The sequence below is a fragment of the Nerophis ophidion genome, linkage group LG12 (genome assembly GCF_033978795.1).
Source record: "Nerophis ophidion isolate RoL-2023_Sa linkage group LG12, RoL_Noph_v1.0, whole genome shotgun sequence".
Classification (NCBI taxonomy): Eukaryota; Metazoa; Chordata; class Actinopteri; order Syngnathiformes; family Syngnathidae; genus Nerophis; species Nerophis ophidion.
Window position 1 is genome coordinate 56,697,438 of NC_084622.1, and position 22,365 is coordinate 56,719,802.

The 22,365-nt window shown below is 37.3% G+C and overlaps 1 protein-coding gene across 2 annotated transcripts in view; it reads left to right on the forward strand.

The window, feature by feature from the left end:
- The window catches only part of LOC133563617 (neural-cadherin-like), a 487,520-nt gene that overhangs the window by 219,889 nt on the left and 245,266 nt on the right, over nucleotides 1–22,365 (forward strand). For both annotated transcript variants that reach the window (XM_061917839.1, XM_061917840.1), the window contains 4 exons: nucleotides 3,925–4,097; nucleotides 6,545–6,713; nucleotides 9,449–9,619; nucleotides 11,373–11,545. In XM_061917839.1, coding sequence (XP_061773823.1) covers nucleotides 3,925–4,097; nucleotides 6,545–6,713; nucleotides 9,449–9,619; nucleotides 11,373–11,545 — 686 coding nt within the window. The remainder of the gene's footprint in view (nucleotides 1–3,924; nucleotides 4,098–6,544; nucleotides 6,714–9,448; nucleotides 9,620–11,372; nucleotides 11,546–22,365) is intronic.

Here is a 22,365-nt window from a genome sequence, read left to right on the forward strand (position 1 = left end):
TGTTTACCTACTTTTTACCTTCTTTTAATCAATATTTTCCAACCGTATACCTTTTTTTCTAACCTACGGTTACCTACTTTGTTTTCACCTTTTATCAATTTTTACCTACTTTTTTATCTTCATTTACCTATACTTACCTACTTCATCTGTTTTAATTAGTAGACACAATTGTGTCAAAGTCATAATCTTTTATTTAATGCTTGAAATAAGAATGTTTTGAAAAAGTAGTTGTATACTTGAGTGTTATTGACACAGCTTTGCAACAGTTGATATTGTAGTTTCAAGCATGTTTTACCTCAAAATAGGTCATCAAATCTCAGCAACAAGCTGTAATATCTTACTGAGATCATTTCGGCAAAACACTTAAAACAAGTAAAACACTCTAACATAAAATCTGCTTAGTGAGAAGAATTATCTTATCAGTCAGAAAATATGCAAATATCCCCCTTATTTGAGATATTTAATCTTACTTAGATTTCAGTTTTTGCAGTGTAATCAGAGCAAAGCATTTTTGGTTGAAAAAAAGAGATAAAGAAGTAAAATACAGCACTATGTCATCAGTTTCTGATTTATTAAATTGTATAACAGTGCAAAATATTGCTCTTTTGTAGTGGTCTTTCCTGAACTATTTGGAAAAAAAATAAGTAAAAACTTGTTGAAAAATAAACAAGTGATACAATTATAAAAAAAGATTTCTACACATAGAAGTAATCATCAACTTAAAGTGCCCTCTTTGGGGATTGTAATAGAGATCCATCTGGATTCATCAACTTAATTCTAAACATTTCTTCACAAAAAAAGAAATCTTTAACATCAATATTTATGGAACATGTCCACAAAAAATCTAGCTGTCAACACTGAATATTGCATTGTTGAATTTTTTTTTCACAGTTTATGAACTTACATTTAAATTGTATTTGAAGTATTACTCAATAAATATATTTTTACATTTTTTTTTAATTTTTGCTATTTTTAGAATTTTTTTTTTTACCTTCAAGTACCCCCAGGGGTACGCGTACCCCCATTTGAGAACCACTGACCTAGAGCATTGAAAGAGATGAGTAGAAACATAACAATCATCAAAAATCCTTTCAATTCAACACGACACGAGCCGCTTGCTCATCCCACAACCTCTAAAAATGATGTCTGTATTACCGCTAACGAAGTAGCTGGTGACTCGCATTCAACATATTTGTATCTCACCTTTTATCCAAAACAGACAAAGTGGGTCTAACAAGGACGGCAACCCCGGATTCAGTCAATACTTTGTTTTTGTTCATGCGGATGAGCCGGCAGGACAGACTCTTGTGAGTGGAGATATTAGATTTGAAATGTGACAAGTCACAACTGTGAACTTGTTTTTTTTTTTGGATTTCGCCGATGTATCGAGGTTTTACATTTTTGCAGGGATTTTGCACGGCTCCCTATCAGACTATACATCACGGGTGTCAAACTCGTTTTTGCACAGGGGCCACATCTATTCCCACATGGGCCCCGACTGGTAAAACCATGACAAGATAACCTAAAAATCAAGACAATTTTAAGATTGTTTTCCTTCTGTCCAAATAGACCAGGGGTGTCAAAGTCAAATACAGAGTGGGCCAAAATTTAAAACTGAACAAAGCCGCGGGCCGAGGTTGAACAAATTAATCTTTTAATAGGGACCCCAAAAAGTTTTTCATTGAATATTGAACAAGCAAGATTTATATAACTTTATAGTGACATGCAAAATTGAGTTTCAAATAATAATAACAATAATAATTAAAAAATATCAATGGCATATTAAATCAAATTTAAACAAAAATTGAATGCCTCTTTTTTATTTGCAGCGTTCTGAGGTAAATATTAACATTAACTTTTTCCAGAGGCTAATACATTTGAAAATAAAATAATGAATATATCAACCATTCAGGCCTTTTTACTGCACAGTTAATGTCGGGGCTCAGGTGGGCGGGGTTAGGGAGGCGGGTTTTGTTGGTAGCGGGGAGGGGGTGTATATTGTTGCGGTCCGGATCGAGCTAGTGCTGCAAGGGTTTCTGGGTATTTGTTCTGTTGTGTTTATGTTGTGTTACGGTGGGGATGTTCTCCCGAAATGTGTTGGTTATTGTTGTTTGGTGTTGGTTCACAGTGTGGCGCATATTTGTAACAGTGTTAAAGTTGTTTATATGGCCACCCTCAGTGTGACCTGTATGCTGTTGACCAAGTATGCCTTGCATTTACTGAGATGTGTGTAGAAGCCACATATATTACGTGACTGGGCCGGCACGCTGTTTGTGAGGAGGAAAATCAGACTTGACGACAGGTTGTTAGGGGACGCTAAAGGCAGTGCCTTTAAGGCACACCCCCAATATTGTTGTCCGGGTGGAATTCGGGAGAATGGTTGCACCGGGAAATTTTCGGGAGGGGCACTGAATTCGAGAGTCACCCGGGAAATCGGTGAATGCGGTGTTACAGTGGCACCGCTGTATAACACCGGCGGGCCAGCTCTAGTGTTAATTGGATATTGCCTCAAGGGCCAAATGAGGCCCGCGGGCCAGAGTTTGACACCTATGAAATAGACCAAGCAGATTCTGAAAATGTACAAATTATTAAGCTTTCAAAAAAGGCTTAAAAACCCTTGTTTTGAAAAAAACTAAACTTTTTATAGATATATGCATGATAGTTCTAGCTATAAGGCTGCTCTAGTTTTTCCATCCATCCATTTCCTACCGCTTATTCCCTTTTTGGGTCGCGGGTGGCGCTGGCACCTATCTCAGCTACAATCGGGCGGAAGGCGGTTGATTATTTTTTATTATTATTATTATCATTATTATTTTTATTTTAATACACTATAGCACTTTGAGGTTGTTTGCTCATTGTAAAGTGCTTTTTTACAAATAAAATCTATTATTATTATTATTTTTATCCACTTAAATATTGCAATTAAAATAATTCTAGCTTCATTTGTCGTCATTAATACTTTCTGAATCAATGATGTGATAAAGTCCATCAGTCAAATAGATGGAATTGAGGCTGGTAGAGTTTTTAAATGCTGTTAATTTTCAATCCATCGGAAGAATAAATAAAAAATAATATCAATGTCAAATTAGAGCATTTTATTGTCAAACCTGGGACTATGGTGTGTTTTGTTTTCCCGGGGTGCAAAACGACTGGATCAGGCACGATGTGAATGTAACGCCATATTTTAATCTTAACTCAAAAAAAGGAACAAACGAAAGGCGCTGACAGAAGAGGTACAAAAACTTGGCTATGAAACAAAACTATTACTACAACATGAACTATGGACATAAAACAAAACTTGCAAACTATGGCATGAATAACAAAACTTACGGGGAATGAGAAAAGAGCATGAATCATCAGCATGGAGCAAGGCTCTGTAGAGGGTGATGTCGCCAGACTGACTGACTGCCTGGCAACTACAGGCTTAAATAGTGCCGTGATTATTGACAGGTGCGTGAGTCCAAACAAATGAGCCAGGCGAAACTAATGGTTGTCATGGAAACTAAAACAAACCAGGGTGCGCAAACACCGGAACTAATGGAGTCAAAAACAAAACATAACATGATTACAAAGACATCACATTTATTAATGTAACTTACACTTTTTCCTCCACTGAAGTACTAACAGCATGTGGTTTATCCTGTCCACATGTAGCATCACCTTTAATAAAACGTGTGAATTTGGACTCATTTCATTAACCACCGATAAAGTTAGAAGGGGATACATATTATTTTAGCATATTTATGTGTCATATTTATACGTAGCAAACTCATCTCGCAGGCCGGTTTGAACCAGTTTGCGGGCCTGATCCAGCCCGCGGGCCGTAGGTTTGACACACCTTGCTGTACATCTTCCGGTGTGTTCACATACAAAGAAACGCTGTTTCTTATTACATGCAGTGTAATGGGTCTGTGGTCTTCGCAGGGTTAATCCGACTACGCTCCAACCCCTCGCCCAAGCTTCAAGGCCTGGAGTATGTCCTGAACGTTACAGCCACGGACAACAATGCGTCAGGCGGGCTGCACTCGCTGTCCTCCACCGCACGTGTAATAGTGGGGGTTGATGATGTGAATAACAACAAACCAATATTTGAAGAGGTATGTGTTTGAAAAAAAAAAAAAGCTTTTATACTATTAAGAGCTGTGCATTAATGTGTTAACAAAAATGTGAATGCCTTTTAACAAACCCTGTAATTGACTGGTGTATGACGCCTCCCACACAAGTCTTCTGGGATAGACTTCAGCCTAAGCATGCATATTAAAATACAGAACGATAACTATTTTTTTTTGTTGCTGTCAGCCTGGATGTAGCCGATGAAGTCAGACACTCAACCTAACAGTTTATTCCAGACATTCCACTTGCTTAACCTCCTCATTGCATTCTCCTCCATCCTGCTCCTCTTGTTGTTTTTTTGTTTTTTTCCTCCCTTTGTTCCCTGGCTACCATCTCTCTGCGCTCTCTTCTCCCAGGAGTTCTGATTAGCCTGTGGACCCACTCTATCTTTAGGCTCCTTGTTGGGATTTCAATTAATTGCTGAAAAGAAATGTGTTATCGCCACACAATACAATACCTGTTTAATTAACTTCCCAATTAATTAACTTCCCAATTAATTAACTTCCCAATTAATTAGAATTTACTTAAATGTCCATTCCTTGCATACACTGTCACTCATCAAGGTCCTGGAAACTTGTGTATGAGATGTGTTTTGGGAAAGCGGTGAAACATGTATGTATGTATGTATATATATATATAATATGTGTATATATATATATATATATATATATATATATATATATGTGTATATATATATATATATATATATATATATATATATATATATATGTGTATATATATATATATATATATATGTGTATATATATATATATATGTGGCGTGGCGCAGTGGGAGAGTGGCCGTGCGCAAACCGAGGGCCCCTGGTTCAAATCCCACCTAGTACCAACCTCGTCACGTCCGTTGTGTCCTGAGCAAGACACTTCACCCTTGCTCCTGATGGGTGCTGGTTGGTGCCTTGCATGGCAGCTCCCTCCATCAGTGTTTGAATGTGTGTGTGAATGGGTAAATGTGGAAGTAGTGTCAAAGCGCTTTGAGTACCTTGAAGGTAGAAAAGCGCTATACAAGTACAGCCCATTTATCATTTATATGTATATATATATATATATATGTATATATATGTATATATATATGTATATATATGTATATATATATATATATAGGTATATATGGCTGTCTTGAGTTTCCAATTATTTCTACAACTCTTATTTTTTGTGATAGAGTGATTGGAGCACATACTTGTTTGTCACGAAAAACATTCACAAAATGTGGTTCTTTTATGAATTTATTTCGAGTCTACTGAAAATGTGCTGGGTCAAAAGTATACTTAAAGCAAAATTAATATTTGGTCACATGTTCCTTGGCAAGTTTCACTGCAATATGGAGCTTTCGGTAGTCATCCACCAGCTCCTGTTAAGCTTCTTGTTGAATTTTTGACCACTCCTCTTGACAAAATTGGTGCAGTTCAGCTAAATGTGTTGGTTTTCTGACATGGACTTGTTTCTTCAGCATTGTCCACAAGTTTAAGTCAGGACTTTGGGAAGGCCATTTTAAAACTTTAATCGTAGCCTGATTAGCCATTCTTTCACCACGTTTGACTTGTGTTTGGTGTCATTGTTCTGTTGGAACACCCAACTGCACCCAAGACCCAACATCCGGGCTGATGATTTTAATTTTGTTTTGAAGAATTTGGAGGCAATCCTCCTTTCTCATTGTCCCATTTACTCTCTGTAAAGCACCATTGGCAACAAAACAGACCCAGAGCATAATACTACCACCAGTATGCTTGACTGTAGGTGTGCTGTTCCTGAGATTAAAGGCCTCACTTTTTTTCCTCCAAACGTATTGCTGGGTATTGTGGCGATAAGACCTTCTGGAGGAAAGGTCTGTGGTTCTGTGCACTAGCATGACCTTAAACTTGATGCTACACTATATGCTACTTTTAGTAATATGTTGTGACCCTGACTGTCTGTGCCATCTTATTATACCAAGAAAACATTCTGTTCTGTTTGTCTTTATTGCTCTTTGATGTATCTCCCCTGCTCGCATGTATCGGCTCCTCCTTCCAGTGTCTGTTTCCTTTTCATGGTCATTTGGTTTAAAGAGATGCAAGCATTTATAACAGATTACAAACTAGAAGCCTTCCACAGCTCTTTATCTGGGGCATATGTTCATTAGAGGTAATGGATTGGATCATGGCCAAAACAAAGCTGCTCATCGCTGGATCTTCAAAAGGATCAGCTCAAGTGTTTTCACTTCCATAGATGTGGTCTTCTGGGTCCCAGGCTGTAGATAGCAACAATATTGTGTTTCAAGTTGCCTGCAAATGTGCAGTGACCCTCAACATAATTAATGTTCTTTGATCCCCGCCTTCTAAATCCAGCCAGAAATATTGTGTATGAGGATTCATCTGGGTATTTTTGTGTCACTGTTTTGTTTATCCCTCCGCGCCCCGTCTCTCTACCTTTCTCAGTGCCAGCAGTATCGTGAGCAGGCTTCCGTGCTGGAGAACCAGCCAACGGGGACTTTGGTGTTACAAGTGCATGCTGTGGATGCGGATGAGGGAGCAAATGGAAAAGTCAAATATGGCTTAATGCACAGAGACAGTGTCATCCCTGCCTTCAGAATACATCCAGACTCAGGTAGAGTGGTCACTAATGGTCTTAGGTTTGAAACATCAAAGGATTTCAACATAGGTTGAAGAACAGATAAACCATAATCGAGTCATTTAATTCAGATTTTCCATCAGGAGTTAAATCCCAAAACTTCAGAGCAACACTGCACCTTAATAAAAACAAAGTTTAAAGAAAATAAAATTCAAAATAATTTGACGTTAAATCCTGACGGATGTCTTTGTATATCTAATTTTATCTGATTTGTTAGGGTTGGTTCATACCTCGGTTTAAAGGTCACATTACGGTTCATTTTTTTTGCTACACTATGACAACAAAGTGAAAAACATACAGTTGTGGTCAAAATTTTACATACGTAAAGAACATAATGTCATGGCTGTCTTGAGTTTCCAATAATTACTACAGCTCTTTTTTTTTTTTTTGATAAAGTGATTGGAGAACATACTGTATTTGTTTGTTACAAAAAACATTCATGAAGTTTGGTTCTTTTATGAATTGATTGTGGGTCTACTGAAAATGTGACCAAGTTGAATTTTTGACCACTACTCTTGACCGAATTGGTGCAGTTCAGCTAAATTTCTTAGTTTTTCTGACATGGACCTGTGTTTTCAGCATTGTCCACACGCACCAATTTTGTCAAGAGGAGTGGTCAAAAATTTCAACCAGAATCTTGCCAGAAGCTTGTGGATGGCTACCACATGTGCCTTATTGCAGTGAAACTTGCCAAGGGACATGTAACCAAATATTAACATTGCTGACCTAGCAGATTTGCTCACATTTTCAGTAGACCCATAAAAAAAAAATCATTAAAAAAACAAGTTTCATGAATGTTTTTCGTGACAAACAAGTATGTGCTCCAATCATTCAATAACAGTTGTAGAAAGTATTGGAAACTCAAGACAGCTATGACATTATGTTCTTTACAATTGTATGTAGACTTTTGACCACGACTGCATATCTAATGACGTAGAATGAAATGCAATAAAAAAAATAAAAAAAATACAAACAACCGCCAGGTAATTCTCCTATCAATACAATTCTCAATGGAAAAATACCTACTAGTTTACAACGTTTAATTTTGGAAATGGGAACAGGGCACACAATTGTACCAAAAACAGCTCGAATTATAATGGAACCTCAACTTACAAACCTAATTGGTACTTGAAAGTGGTTCCTATAATGGCAGGAAAACCCCACTGCCTCTGAATCACAGATCAGAATCAAACACAAAACTACAACATTGAATACAAAAATAAATGAAGAATGTCAACAAACTGACATAGCTTCTTCGTTGTAAATCATCAAGTAAATGTGCGAGCAATGAATGCTTTCGATTGGAACTATCTGACTACAGCTTATGTCGACGTCAAGTCAGCTCGTGTAAGGGGTTCCAAGATAAGCAAGTTCCACTGTACATACATACAGAGCATGACGCATATCATAACAATCCCCAGATAATAAGCCATACACAATCTGGGTAGAAGTTGAGTAAGCGCAATGATTGACATTCCATAGTTACTTCATCTTTGCTTTTCTCTTCACAATCTCACCAATGAGGAATATTTTGAGATTAGTTGTAATGGAAACACAACATTTTACCAAGTCTAAAAGATCCACAGATTGTGGTCTTTATTGTGTTTTCATCCATTGAGCTGTGATGCCAATAATCTTGGTAAAAACCAATGGTGGTTTTTGTGTGGCGTTCGGGTGTGTGGGACGGACCTGTTTTCATTTTTTATCAAAAGACAAATGATACAATTAATTATTTTTTCAAACCGAGACTCACTGACTTTGGCTCATTTTCTATGAAGAACATATATCAGAATACATATTTAATGACCACATATTATACACCCCCCCTACACATTTCTATTATATACAATGTGTCCGATATGTAAAAGTGTGGAAATTGATGTTCTGTGTGTACCACACACACTCACACTCACACACACACAGTACAGAACATCAGAGGGTCAAATGTGCGAGAAAATGAGAGCAGACAGTGTTGACAAACAATGTTGCAACCTTGTGTGGGAAACGCAGGTGCAGAAACACAAAATAAGAATACCCGTGGGATGCAGAAACTGGCAGAGAAATTTTCCGTGCAACGTTCACATGGTTGCTACTCAGCCAGCGTGTGTGGGTCTGATGGACCCATTGCATTTTGTGGCTTTTAGTGTCTCACAATCAAACAATTTTTTGTTAAAATACTGAACGGATGTTTATTGGGATAAGGTAAACATCTGTTCAGTATTTTAACATAAAAGTGTTTTATTTATCTTATCCCAATAAACATCTGTTCAGTATTTTAATATAAAAGTGTATGATTGTGAGGCACTAAAAGCCACAAAATGCAACAGGTCCATGAGACCCACAAACACTGGCTGAGTAACAACAATTAGGGTTAAAATTATGTTTTTGAGTCTCAAATATATTAGTGTAATGCAAGGGGAAAGCAAATTAAAAGGCTGATCTAAAGTCTGAATACATACTGTAACGTAGTATGGAATAGAACCTATCACTTCATTCCAGGCCTGGAATTGCATTATCTTTTGAAATTTAATCACAAATATTTTATACCTGAGAGGAAAGCCTGACTCACCCACTGTAATAATTGCTTTAAAGAACGATTGTTGGACAGCTAGGAAGATGAATGCATTTAGAGATTGAGAAAAGCAGAGTGTTTTCTTGAATATTTTTGTGTGTGTTCACGTATGCTTGACATTTGGGTTCTGTCTGTCCAGGAGCAATTGTGACGGCCCAGAGGTTCGACAGGGAGCGGCAGCGAGAGTATTCGGTTACAGTGACGGCCACCGATTGGGCAGAGGAACCGCTCATTGGAATCTGTCAGCTCACTGTCCAAATAACGGATGAGAACGACAATAGCCCCAAGTTTGAGAACATGCGCTATGAGTGTAAGTCCTTCATGTCAGTTGCTTTGATGAATTAATCTCACGACCGAATCCTTCATATACTTACCATACACCTGCACAATATGGTAATGTCCAATACGAGGCTTTTTCAGACTGCATGCTTATATGATGCAGTGAGGTTCTACACCGATGTTAATAAAAAAAATACCCCTCATTGCATTACCTTTACCTCTAGCAGGAGGTTATGTTATCGTTCCCAAATATTAGTCTGTCAGTCAGTCAGTTAGGTGGTTAGTTAGTTAGTTAATTGGCAGAATCACTCAAAAAGCACAGGAAATGTCAGAAATGTGATAAACAACTGATTTAATTTTGGGCCTAATCTCAATAATTTATATTATGTTACCTTACTTTTATGCTTGTGTGGAACCTCCTCCAAAAACAGATGCTGCATTTTAAGGGTCTATCCCAAATACATTGAATTTAATTTTGTGTGTGTGTGTGTGTGTGTGTGTGTGTGTGTGTGTGTGTGTAGAGACTCAAGTGTTTACTCTGTCAAAAAGTTACATGCAGATTTTCATCTGTCTAATATCACATTTTGGGGCCGATCTGGATCAAGGTGTTGGGAAGTAACAATCTTTGTTACTTGGAGAAATTGTGAAGGTTCACTGGAGAAGAAGAAGGCAGAGAGGCGGGGACGTCGTTTAGCCTTCGGCATATTTATTATTATAATACATTTGTATATATATATGTGTGTGTATATACATATATGTATGTTTATGTTTATATATGTATATATATATATGTTTATAGATATATGTATGTATATATATATATATATGTATATATATATATATATATGTATATGTATATATTTATATATATATATATATATATATATATATATACATACAGTATATATATCCATCCATCCATCCATCCATCCATTTTCTACCACTTATTCCCTTTTGGGGTCGCGGGGGGCGCTGGCGCCTATCTCAGCTACAATCGGGCGGAAGGCGGGGTACACCCTGAACAAGTCGCCACCTCATCGCAGGGCCAACACAGATAGACAGACAACATTCACACTCACATTCACACACTAGGGCCAATTTAGTGTTGCCAATCAACCTATCCCCAGGTGCATGTCTTTGGAAGTGGGAGGAAGCCGGAGTACCCGGAGGGAACCCACGCATTCACGGGGAGAACATGCAAACTCCACACAGAAAGATCCCGAGCCTGGATTTGAACCCAGGACTGCAGGACCTTCGTATTGTGAGGCAGACGCACTAACCCCTCTGCCACATATATATATATGTGTAAATATGTATATATGTTTGTATATACAAACCCCGTTTCCATATGAGTTGGGAAATTGTGTTAGATGTAAATATAAACGGAATACATCCATTCATCCATCCATCCATCCATTTTCTACCGCTTATTCCCTTTCGGGGTCGCAAGGGGCGCTGGCGCCTATTTGCAAATAATTTTCAACCCATATTCAGTTGAATATGCTACTAAGACAACATATTTGATGTTCAAACTGATAAACCTTTTTTTTTTTGCAAATAATCATTAACTTTACAAATTTGATGCCAGCAACACGTGACAAAGAAGTTGGGAAAAGTGGCAATACATACTGATAAAGTTGAGGAATGCTCATCAAACACTTATTTGGACCATCCCACAGTGACTACACAATATCTGATACGTTTTTTTGTTTTCAATGTCATGTATACATACTGTACATGTATTCCAATAAATGCAGCTTCTTTATTATGTGTTTTACTTGCAGACTTTTTGAGAGAGGACACGCCGGTCGGCACTAGTTTCCTGCGTGTGGCGGCTCATGACGATGACTTTGGGACTAATGCTGCAGTCACTTACTTCATGTCCGTGGAGCAACCGGAGTACCTAAAGGTCAATGCTGTGACAGGATGGGTTTACGTAAACCAGCCCATATCACAGGTCAGTCCTATCAACATAGCGTTAACCTCATAAATTAGTGGGCCACCACATATGTAATTGCACCACATATCCATCATATTGGGCATTGACTGGAAAAATTACAAAAGTAGAACACAGAGGATGCATCCGTCCATCCATTCTCTACAGCTTGTCCCTTTCTGATTAACCAGAAGACAGTGTACCCCTTAAGACAATTAAAGAACCAGATTGTTATAAATAGAGCTGAGCTTATTATCACAAATTAAATTCTTCCATGTGTTTAATTATGCATGGCCTTGGTTAGTAGCCTGAAAATTGCCTATGATACGTGGTATTACTCTATTAAGTACAAAACCCAACACCAGTGAAGTTGGCACGTTGTGTAATTTGTGAATAAAAACAGAATACAATGATTTGCAAATCCTTTTCAACTTATATCAAATTGAATAGACTGCAAAGACCAGATATTTAATGTTCTGGGGACCGAGGAAACACATTTTTGTAACTTTTCTGGTGGAATTCTTTCCCATTCTTGCTTGATGTACAGCTTAAGTCAGGGGTGTCCAAACTTTTTCCACAGAGGGCCGCACACGGTAAAATTTAAGCATTTAAGCCATTTTGATATTTTTCATTTTCAAACCATAACAAAATATATGGATTTTTTTGTTTTAATCCTCAGGGCTCCTGGGGAGCATAGAGGGACTCAGTCAATAAAATGTTAAAAATAAGTCAAATTATTATTTTATTTATTTATTTAAAGCTTACTGTAAATCTCTATATCAACTTGAGGTTGATATAAAGTAAAACAAATAAGGTTTTATGCCTTTTCTGTCAAAGACAACCTTGTTTTTTATAGTAAAACTGAAATATTCAGTATTTAGATACATAGATCGATAGATAGATATATAGATAGTACTTTATTGATTCCTTCAGGAGAGTTTCTTTATTTAGCAATTAAAGCCCTCAAAGATCAATAATGCAGGACACCATTGATTTTAATTATTTCATATTTTTGAGTAATCACAGTGAAAAGTTAAATAAAATCCTACTAAATATATTTGAGATCCGAAAGGTTCCCCACTCATAAAGCGATACATTTTCATTATTTCTTTTTTTACGTTCAACACTTAAATTTCAAGATCAACTTCCGATATATCTGTTGCTTTTAAGTTTGAACTTGTATTTTTTTTGTTTTATACTCTTTTGTCAAAACTTTGATGTTTTTATATGGCAACCACACAACATATGCAATATTTTTTCCACATAAAACATTTTAAAGTGATAATTTTTAAGTAATAATTCATTATAAAATTGATTTTTTTGTCCTTTTTTTTTTTTTTGGAGCTATGGAAAAAAGAAGAAAATAAAGACAAAAGTAAAAAAAAATTGCCTGCATGGCAGCCTTGTGTCAACATTGCCACTTTTTCTCATTAGATTCCACCTCATTCCACTTGTTTTTAAATGTTTTCTTTAATTTTTGCAACACTATCAATTTTTCAATTTTTGCAGAATGTGTGGCGGGCCGGTAAACGATTAGCTGCGGACCGCAAATGGCCCCCGGGCTGCACTTTGGACACCCCTGGCCTAAGTTGTTCAACTGCCCGGGGTCTCCGTTGTCGTACTTTACGCTTCATATTGCGCCACACATTTTCAATGGGAGGCAAGTCTGGATGACTGGCAGGCCAGTCTAGTACCCGCACTCTTTTATTATGAAGCCACGCTGTTGTAACACGTGGCTTGGCATTGTCTTGCTGAAATAAGCAGGGGCGTCCATGATAATGTTGCTTGGGTGGCAACAAATGTTGCTCCAAAACCTGATGTGTAAATTACCCATGCCCTGGGCACTAATACACCCCCATACCATCACAAATGCTGGCTTTTGAACTTTGTGCCTAGAACAATCCAAATGGTTATTTCCCTCTTTGTTCCGAGGACACAACATCCACAGTTTCCAAAAACAAATTGAAATGTGGACTTATCCGTCTACAGAACAGTTTTCCACTTTGCATTAGTCCATCTTAGATGAGCTTGGGCCCAGCGAAGGCGGCGGCGTTACTGGGTGTTGTTGATAAATGGCTTTCGCTTTGCATTGTATTTAACTTGCGCTTACAGATGAAGCGACACACTGTAATTACAGACAGTGGTTTTCTGAAAAGTGCCTGAGCCCATGTGGTGATATCCTTTACACACTGATGACGCTTTCTGATGCAGGGGGCGACTTGTCACGGGCATTCAATGTTGGTTTTCAGCCTTGCTGCTTACGTGCGGTGCTTTCTCCAAATTCTCTGAACCTTTTGATGATATTGCGTACCATAGATGTTGAAATCCCTAAATTCCTTGCAATAGCTCATTGAGAAATGTTTTTCCTAAACTGTTCGGCAAGTTTGCTCACGCATTTGTTCACAATGTGGTGACCTTTGCCCCGTCCTTGTTTGTGAATGACTAGGATGGGGCTTTTATACCCAATCATAATTCCCTGTTCATCTGTGGGATTTTCCAAATAAGTGTGATGAGTATTCTTCAACTTTCTCAGTCTTTTTTGCCTGCTTTTGGCATCTTTTTGGAAACATGTTGCAGGCATTAAATTCCAAAGGAGCTAATATTTGCAAAAAATAACTACGTTTTACGGGCTTCACGGTGGCAGAGGGGTTAGTGTGTCTGCCTCACAATACGAAGGTCCTGCAGTCCTGGGTTCAAATCCAGGCTCGGGATCTTTCTGTGTGGAGTTTGCATGTTCTCCCCGTGAATGCGTGGGTTCCCTCCGGGTACTCCGGCTTCCTCCCACTTCCAAAGACATGCACCTGGGGATAGGTTGATTGAATAGAATAGAATAGAGTTTTATTGTCATTATTGCAATGAACAGGTTCAAAGAACAACGAAATTGGAGCAGCTCCTCCTAAGGTGCATATACAATATGGTAGTATAAATTTAAAAAAATAAATAAAATAAATAAAAAATATATAAAAAAAAAAAAGATAGAGATGACAGATGTATCTATGTATACATAAATAAAACACTAAATTGGCCCTAGTGTGTGAATGTGAGTGTGAATGTTGTCTGTCTATCTGTGTTGGCCCTGCGATGAGGTGGCGACTTGTCCAGGGTGTACCCCGCCTTCCGCCCGATTGTAGCTGAGATAGGCGCCAGCGCCCCCCGCGACCCCGAAAGGGAATAAGCGGTAGAAAATGGATGGATGGAACTACGTTTTACAGTTCGGACGTTAATTATCTTGCCTTTGCAGTCTATTCAACTGAATATAGGTTGAAAAGGATTAGCGAATCATTGTATTGTGTTTTTATTTGCGAGTTACACTATGTGCCAACTTAGTTGGTTTTGGGTTTTGTATAATAATGTGGTAACTCAACGTTATTTACAGTATAGGGGACCTATGATGGATTTAATATTTTCTGATGTATACATGTTCTTACAGTGTTGAATACTTGTGTTAAACAATGTCAAAGCATCACATTATAATGGGTATTTATTTTGGCGTGTGCATACCCGCAGTTTTTTGGATGCCTCAGTTCGCTGGGGTTTGCAATCTGGCTACTCGGTGGATGTACTTATTTAGACATTAGAAAAGGGGCCCAAACCATGTCTAAGTCGATCTATAGGTTTATAAATTTTGTTTTAAACCATGTCTGGAAAAAAAATGCTGTGTTGACCTCAAGATATATATTTAAACATTGTACATTCTCCAAATATTAATTGGTACTTTTGTAGTGGGTGCGGGTGAGGTGGTTTCATTTACAATCTTGAAACGCCTCCAGAGTCAAACATCTTGCAAACACACTCAAAAAAAGGTCTGTGGAGCAAAATATGTGCAAAATTTACGACAAAGCATATCCGACATATTGTAACGGGGATGAGGCATGGTGATATGCCGATCGTTCTTCCGACGATGCAGCAGGAACTCCGGAGACAGCGTGCAGGTAGGAAATTATTTATTCCCATAAATCATAAAACAACGACAGGAACAAACCAACAGAAGCCTAACACAAGGAAAGCTAGCGGAATTGCTCACAAGGAAAACACTGAGACAGGACTTAGCGTAAGACACACACAGGGAACTAGAAAAAATCCAACGTAGCAGTTGCGTAAAGCAAACAACAGCACCAGACTGAGTGAGAGGGGAAAGCAGGACTAATTAGCTCTCTAATTAGTGCTCGGGAACAGGTGAGCGCCCTGAATACTAATCAGTCAGGTGAACATAATCAGCACCCATGGCAACCAAGAAAACGCAAAACAGGGGTGCTGAAACAAAACTTAAACAATTGAATCAAAACCCAATATAAACTATGATCCGGCACCGGATCATAACACAAATCATCTAGACATACTTGCCAACCTTGAAACCTCCGAATTTGGGAGATTGGGGGTGGGTTTGAGGTGGGCGGGGTTTGGTGGTAGCAGAGGGTGTATATTGTACCGTCCCGGAAGAGTTAGTGCTGGAAGGGGTTCTGGGTATTTGTTCGGTTGTGTTTATGTTGTGTTACGGTGCGGATGTTCTCCCAAAATGTGATTGTCATTCTTGTTTGGTGTGGGTTTACAGTGTGGCGCATATTTGTAACAGTGTTAAAGTTGTTTATGCGGCCACCCTCAGTGTGACCTGTATGGCTGTAGATCAAGTAAGCCTTGCAATCTCTGATGTGGGTGTTAAAGCCGCATTTAATGTGTGACTGGGCCGGCATGCTGTTTGAACGGAGGAAGAGCGGACGTGACGACAGGTTGTAGATGACACTAAAGCAGTGGTTCTTAACCTTGTTGGAGGGACCAAACCCGTTCGGTTCAAATGTGTTTTTTTTCTAATTCAAGACAAAGTTACATGTTTTTGGTATTACTTTAGGATGGGGGACATATTCTAAGTAACAAAGACTTAATTTAGAGTTATTTGGACACTAGGGGAACATATTCTAAGTAATAAAGACTTTAATTTAGAGTTATTTGGTTAGAGTCAGGGTTAGAGGGTTTAGGGTTATTATAAGGCCATGCCGAACATGGCATTAATTAGTAGTTAATTACTAGTTAAGAGCCAATATGTTACAATTTACATGTTAATAAGCAACTAATTAATGGTGAATATGTTCCCCATACTCAAGTGTTACCATGTTTTTTTTTTTTTCCTGGTGCACAAAATCAACCGTGCATGAACATCACCTTCTTCAAACAACAAAATTAAGACAGTGCATAAACTCACAACAAATTACACACCTGCAAATTTAGTCAGCTGTTGCCGTGTCCGTAATACGCCGATAGGGAAAAGTTTGCATTTACACGAAGAGTCGGGTGTGTTTTGACCTCCGCCGAACCCCTGAGGCCGACTCACTGAACCCCTAGGGTTCGATCGAACCCAGGTTAAGAACCACTGCACTAAAGGCAGTGCCTTTAAGGCACGTCCCCAAAATTGTTGTCCGGGTGGGAATCGGTAGAAATTCGGGGGACTGTTTGCCCCAGGAGATTTTTGGGAGGATCACTGAAATTCGGGAGTCTCCCGGGGAAATCGAGAGGGTTGGCAAGTGTGCATGTGGACCACAAGGAAAGTGTGTGATTAAAATCATCCTAGGTCCCCTTTCAGATCAGCCACATCCTTGCTGCGTATTGTGAGTGTCAGACATTTTATTTATTTCTTTGCATATTACAGAAGTGTTGAAGACTATTTTTTTTTCTTCTTCTATCAATTTCATTATCCAACAATGCAATTTTTTTATGGACAGAAACTTGCAATCACACCCAGATCTGTGTATTATTCCGCATCATTTTTAAAAGCGTACGGGTGTCAAAAGCCTGTGGTAATCAACCGCCTCGTCCCCCATCGCCCGACTTCATGCAAAATTCAAAATCTTAAGCCTAAAACCGCACCGAACAAAGCTGTTGAATATTTCACAATGGCTTCAGACAGATTTTGAATCATCCCACAATTATTGTGGTTTAACTCCCGATCGTAAAAAGCCCTTCATTAATTGTTAAACTTATCAGGCAGCGTCTAAGACATTATTCCATCGGGGTTTTCTTCACAACATGTTTACTAATGTTGAACAGCACTATATTCATATGCCAGCAATGATAACTCCATGCACCTGCACACACTGTTGGAAGATACAGTAGGGCAAAAAAGTATTTAGTCAGCCACCGATTGTGCAAGTTCTCCCACTTAAAATGATGACAGAGGTCTGTAATTTTCATCATAGGTACACTTCAACTGTGATAGACAGAATGTGGAAAAAAAAATATCCAGGAATTCACATTGTAGGAATTTTTAAGAATTTATTTGTAAATTATGGTGGAAAATAAGTATTTGGTCAAGCATTCAAAGCTCTCACTGATGGAAGGAGGTTTTGGCTGAAAATCTCACGATACATGGCCCCATTCATTCTTTCCTTAACACGGATCAATCGTCCTGTCTCCTTAGCAGAAAAACAGCCCAAAAGCATGATGTTTCCACCCCCATGCTTCACAGTAGGTGTGGTGTTCCTGGGAGGCAACTCAGTATTTTTCTTCCTCCAAACACGACGAGTTGAGTTTATACCAAAATGGATACATGGATGATACAGCAGAGGATTGGGAGAATGTCATGTGGTCAGATGAAACCAAATAAGAACTTTTTGGAATAAACTCAACTCGTCGTGTTTGGAGGAAGAAGAATACTGAGTTGCATTCCAAGAACACCATACCTACTGTGACGCATGGGGGTGGAAACATCATGCTTTTGGGCTGTTTTTCTGCTAAGGAGACAGGACGATTGATCCGTGTTATTGAAAAAATGAATGGGGCCATGTATCGTGAGATTTTGAGCCAAAACCTCCTTCCATCAGTGAGAGCTTTGAATGGTTGACAAATACTTATTTTCCACCATAATTTACAAATAAATTCTTTAAAATTCCTACATTGTGAATTCCTGGATTTTTTGGTCACATTCTGTCTCTCACAGTTGAAGTGTACCTATGATGAAAATTACAGACCTCTGTCATCATTTTAAGCGGGAGAACTTGCACAATCGGTGGCTGACTAAATACTTTTTTGTCCCTCTGTATAATGGAAGTACATAAGTAGGATAGTTTTGTATGAACGCTGGGTCAGAAGTCATTCACCATGCAATTACAGCAGCAGCCGTAGCGACATCACTGACTACAAGATTTATTCTCCGGTTTTAACATTTCACAAAATAATTACGCTGCCTCCAATAATGCAAACTGAACTGTCACTGGAATGGGAAAAAATACCATTTTGATGTCTCCTTTGTATGAGACTACAATAGCAAAGTGGTAGACTCAGACCCTGATTTGCCTTGAGAACATTCTGCAGTTTAAGTTTTCTATGAGACATAAAAAACATGCCATGGCTTGAATGCAAGAGACAAAATACCATCTTGAGAGGACTAAATAGGTGTGAATGTTTAACACCAATGTTTTGTTGAGTGGAATGCAGATATTTAAGGTCATATTTAATAAGTGAAGAGCCAAAAAACAATTACGAGGTGTTAACTTAATTTGGAGCTATTGTGTCCAAAAGTGTTCATCAACATCTGCTCTTTATTTCCTGGTGATTAAATTACCGAGGAAGTACAGCAGTAAGGATTTTTTGTGTCTCCTAATTCTCAGCTTTTGTTGTTCTTTGCTTAATTAACTGCATTTGAATTATTTCCTTTTTTAAGCCATTATTGCACTTTTGTGCATGATGTCACTAAGGTGACATATTAAAACAACACTAAATTAAAGTGCACTTTTTGTACAGAACGCCACTACAATAGTTAAAAACAAATATAGTGCACAACTTTTACCAATTTAGCAAAACTGCAAATATATTAAACAGTTATTAAGCAGTGGCACAAATATTCATGTCATTTCATAAACAGAAAGTGCAAGATTGTCAGAAACATTTTTAAAAAAGCCATTAGTGCACTTTTGTGCATGATGTCACTAAGATGACATATCAAAACAACACTACATTAAAGTGCACTTTTTGTACAGAACGCCATTAGAGTAGTTAAAAACAAAAAGTGCACAACTTTTACCAATTAAGCAAAACTGTATTTATTAAACAGTTATTAAGCAGTGGCACAAATATTCATGTCATTTCATAAACAGAAAGTGCAAGATTGTCAGAGACATTTTAAAACAAGCCATTAGTGCACTTTTGTGCATGATGTCACTAAGGTGACATATCAAAACAACACTAAATTAAAGTGCACTTTTTGTACAGAACGCCACTACAGTAGTTAAAAACAAATATAGTGCACAACTTTTACCAATTTAGCAAAACTGCAAATATATTAAACAGTTATTAAGCAGTGGCACAAATATTCATGTCATTTCATAAACAGAAAGTGCAAGATTGTCAGAAACATTTTTAAAAAAGCCATTAGTGCACTTTTGTGCATGATGTCACTAAGATGACATATCAAAACAACACTACATTAAAGTGCACTTTTTGTACAGAACGCCATTAGAGTAGTTAAAAACAAAAAGTGCACAACTTTTACCAATTAAGCAAAACTGTATTTATTAAACAGTTATTAAGCAGTGGCACAAATATTCATGTCATTTCATAAACAGAAAGTGCAAGATTGTCAGAGACATTTTAAAACAAGCCATTAGTGCACTTTTGTGCATGATGTCACTAAGGTGACATATCAAAACAACACTAAATTAAAGTGCACTTTTTGTAATGAACGCCACTACAGTAGTTAAAAACAAAAAGTGCACAACTTTTACCAATTTAGCAAAACTGCAAATATATTAAACAGTTATTAAGCAGTGGCACAAATATTCATGTCATTTCATAAACAGAAAGTGCAAGATTGTCAGAAACATTTTTAAAAAAGCCATTAGTGCACTTTTGTGCATGATGTCACTAAGATGACATATCAAAACAACACTACATTAAAGTGCACTTTTTGTACAGAACGCCATTAGAGTAGTTAAAAACAAAAAGTGCACAACTTTTACCAATTAAGCAAAACTGTATTTATTAAACAGTTATTAAGCAGTGGCACAAATATTCATGTCATTTCATAAACAGAAAGTGCAAGATTGTCAGAGACATTTTAAAACAAGCCATTAGTGCACTTTTGTGCATGATGTCACTAAGGTGACATATCAAAACAACACTAAATTAAAGTGCACTTTTTGTAATGAACGCCACTACAGTAGTTAAAAACAAAAAGTGCACAACTTTTACCAATTTAGCAAAACTGCAAATATATTAAACAGTTATTAAGCAGTGGCACAAATATTCATGTCATTTCATAAACAGAAAGTGCAAGATTGTCAGAAACATTTTTAAAAAAGCCATTAGTGCACTTTTGTGCATGATGTCACTAAGATGACATATCAAAACAACACTACATTAAAGTGCACTTTTTGTACAGAACGCCATTAGAGTAGTTAAAAACAAAAAGTGCACAACTTTTACCAATTAAGCAAAACTGTATTTATTAAACAGTTATTAAGCAGTGGCACAAATATTCATGTCATTTCATAAACAGAAAGTGCAAGATTGTCAGAGACATTTTAAAACAAGCCATTAGTGCACTTTTGTGCATGATGTCACTAAGGTGACATATCAAAACAACACTAAATTAAAGTGCACTTTTTGTAATGAACGCCACTACAGTAGTTAAAAACAAAAAGTGCACAACTTTTACCAATTTAGCAAAACTGCAAATATATTAAACAGTTATTAAGCAGTGGCACAAATATTCATGTCATTTCATAAACAGAAAGTGCAAGATTGTCAGAGACATTTTAAAACAAGCCATTAGTGCACTTTTGTGCATGATGTCACTAAGGTGACATATCAAAACAACACTAAATTAAAGTGCACTTTTTGTACAGAACGCCACTACAATAGTTAAAAACAAATAAAGTGCACAACTTTTACCAATTTAGCAAAACTGTATTTATTAAACAGTTATTAAGCAGTGGCACAAATATTCATGTCATTTCATAAACAGAAAGTGCAAGATTGTCAGAGACATTTTAAAACAAGCCATTAGTGCACTTTTGTGCATGATGTCACTAAGGTGACATATCAAAACAACACTAAATTAAAGTGCACTTTTTGTACAGAACGCCACTACAATAGTTAAAAACAAATAAAGTGCACAACTTTTACCAATTTAGCAAAACTGTATTTATTAAACAGTTATTAAGCAGTGGCACAAATATTCATGTCATTTCATAAACAGAAAGTGCAAGATTGTCAGAGACATTTTAAAACAAGCCATTAGTGCACTTTTGTGCATGATGTCACTAAGGTGACATATCAAAACAACACTAAATTAAAGTGCACTTTTTGTACAGAACGCCACTACAATAGTTAAAAACAAATAAAGTGCACAACTTTTACCAATTTAGCAAAACTGTATTTATTAAACAGTTATTAAGCAGTGGCACAAATATTCATGAAATTTCATAAACAGAAAGTGCAAGATTGTCAGAGACATTTTAAAACAAGCCATTAGTGCACTTTTGTGCATGATGTCACTAAGATGACATATCAAAACAACACTAAATTAAAGTGCACTTTGTGTACAGAACGCCATTACAGTAGTTAAAAACAAAAAGTGCACAACTTTTACCAATTAAGCAAAACTGTATTTATTAAACAGTTATTAAGCAGTGGCACAAATATTCATTTCATTTCATAAACAGAAAGTGCAAGATTGTCAGAGACATTTTAAAACAAGCCATTAGTGCACTTTTGTGCATGATGTCACTAAGGTGACATATCAAAACAACAATAAATTAAAGTGCACTTTTTGTACAGAACGCCACTACAATAGTTAAAAACAAATAAAGTGCACTTTTGTGCATGATGTCACACAAGAAATGTCATTAACT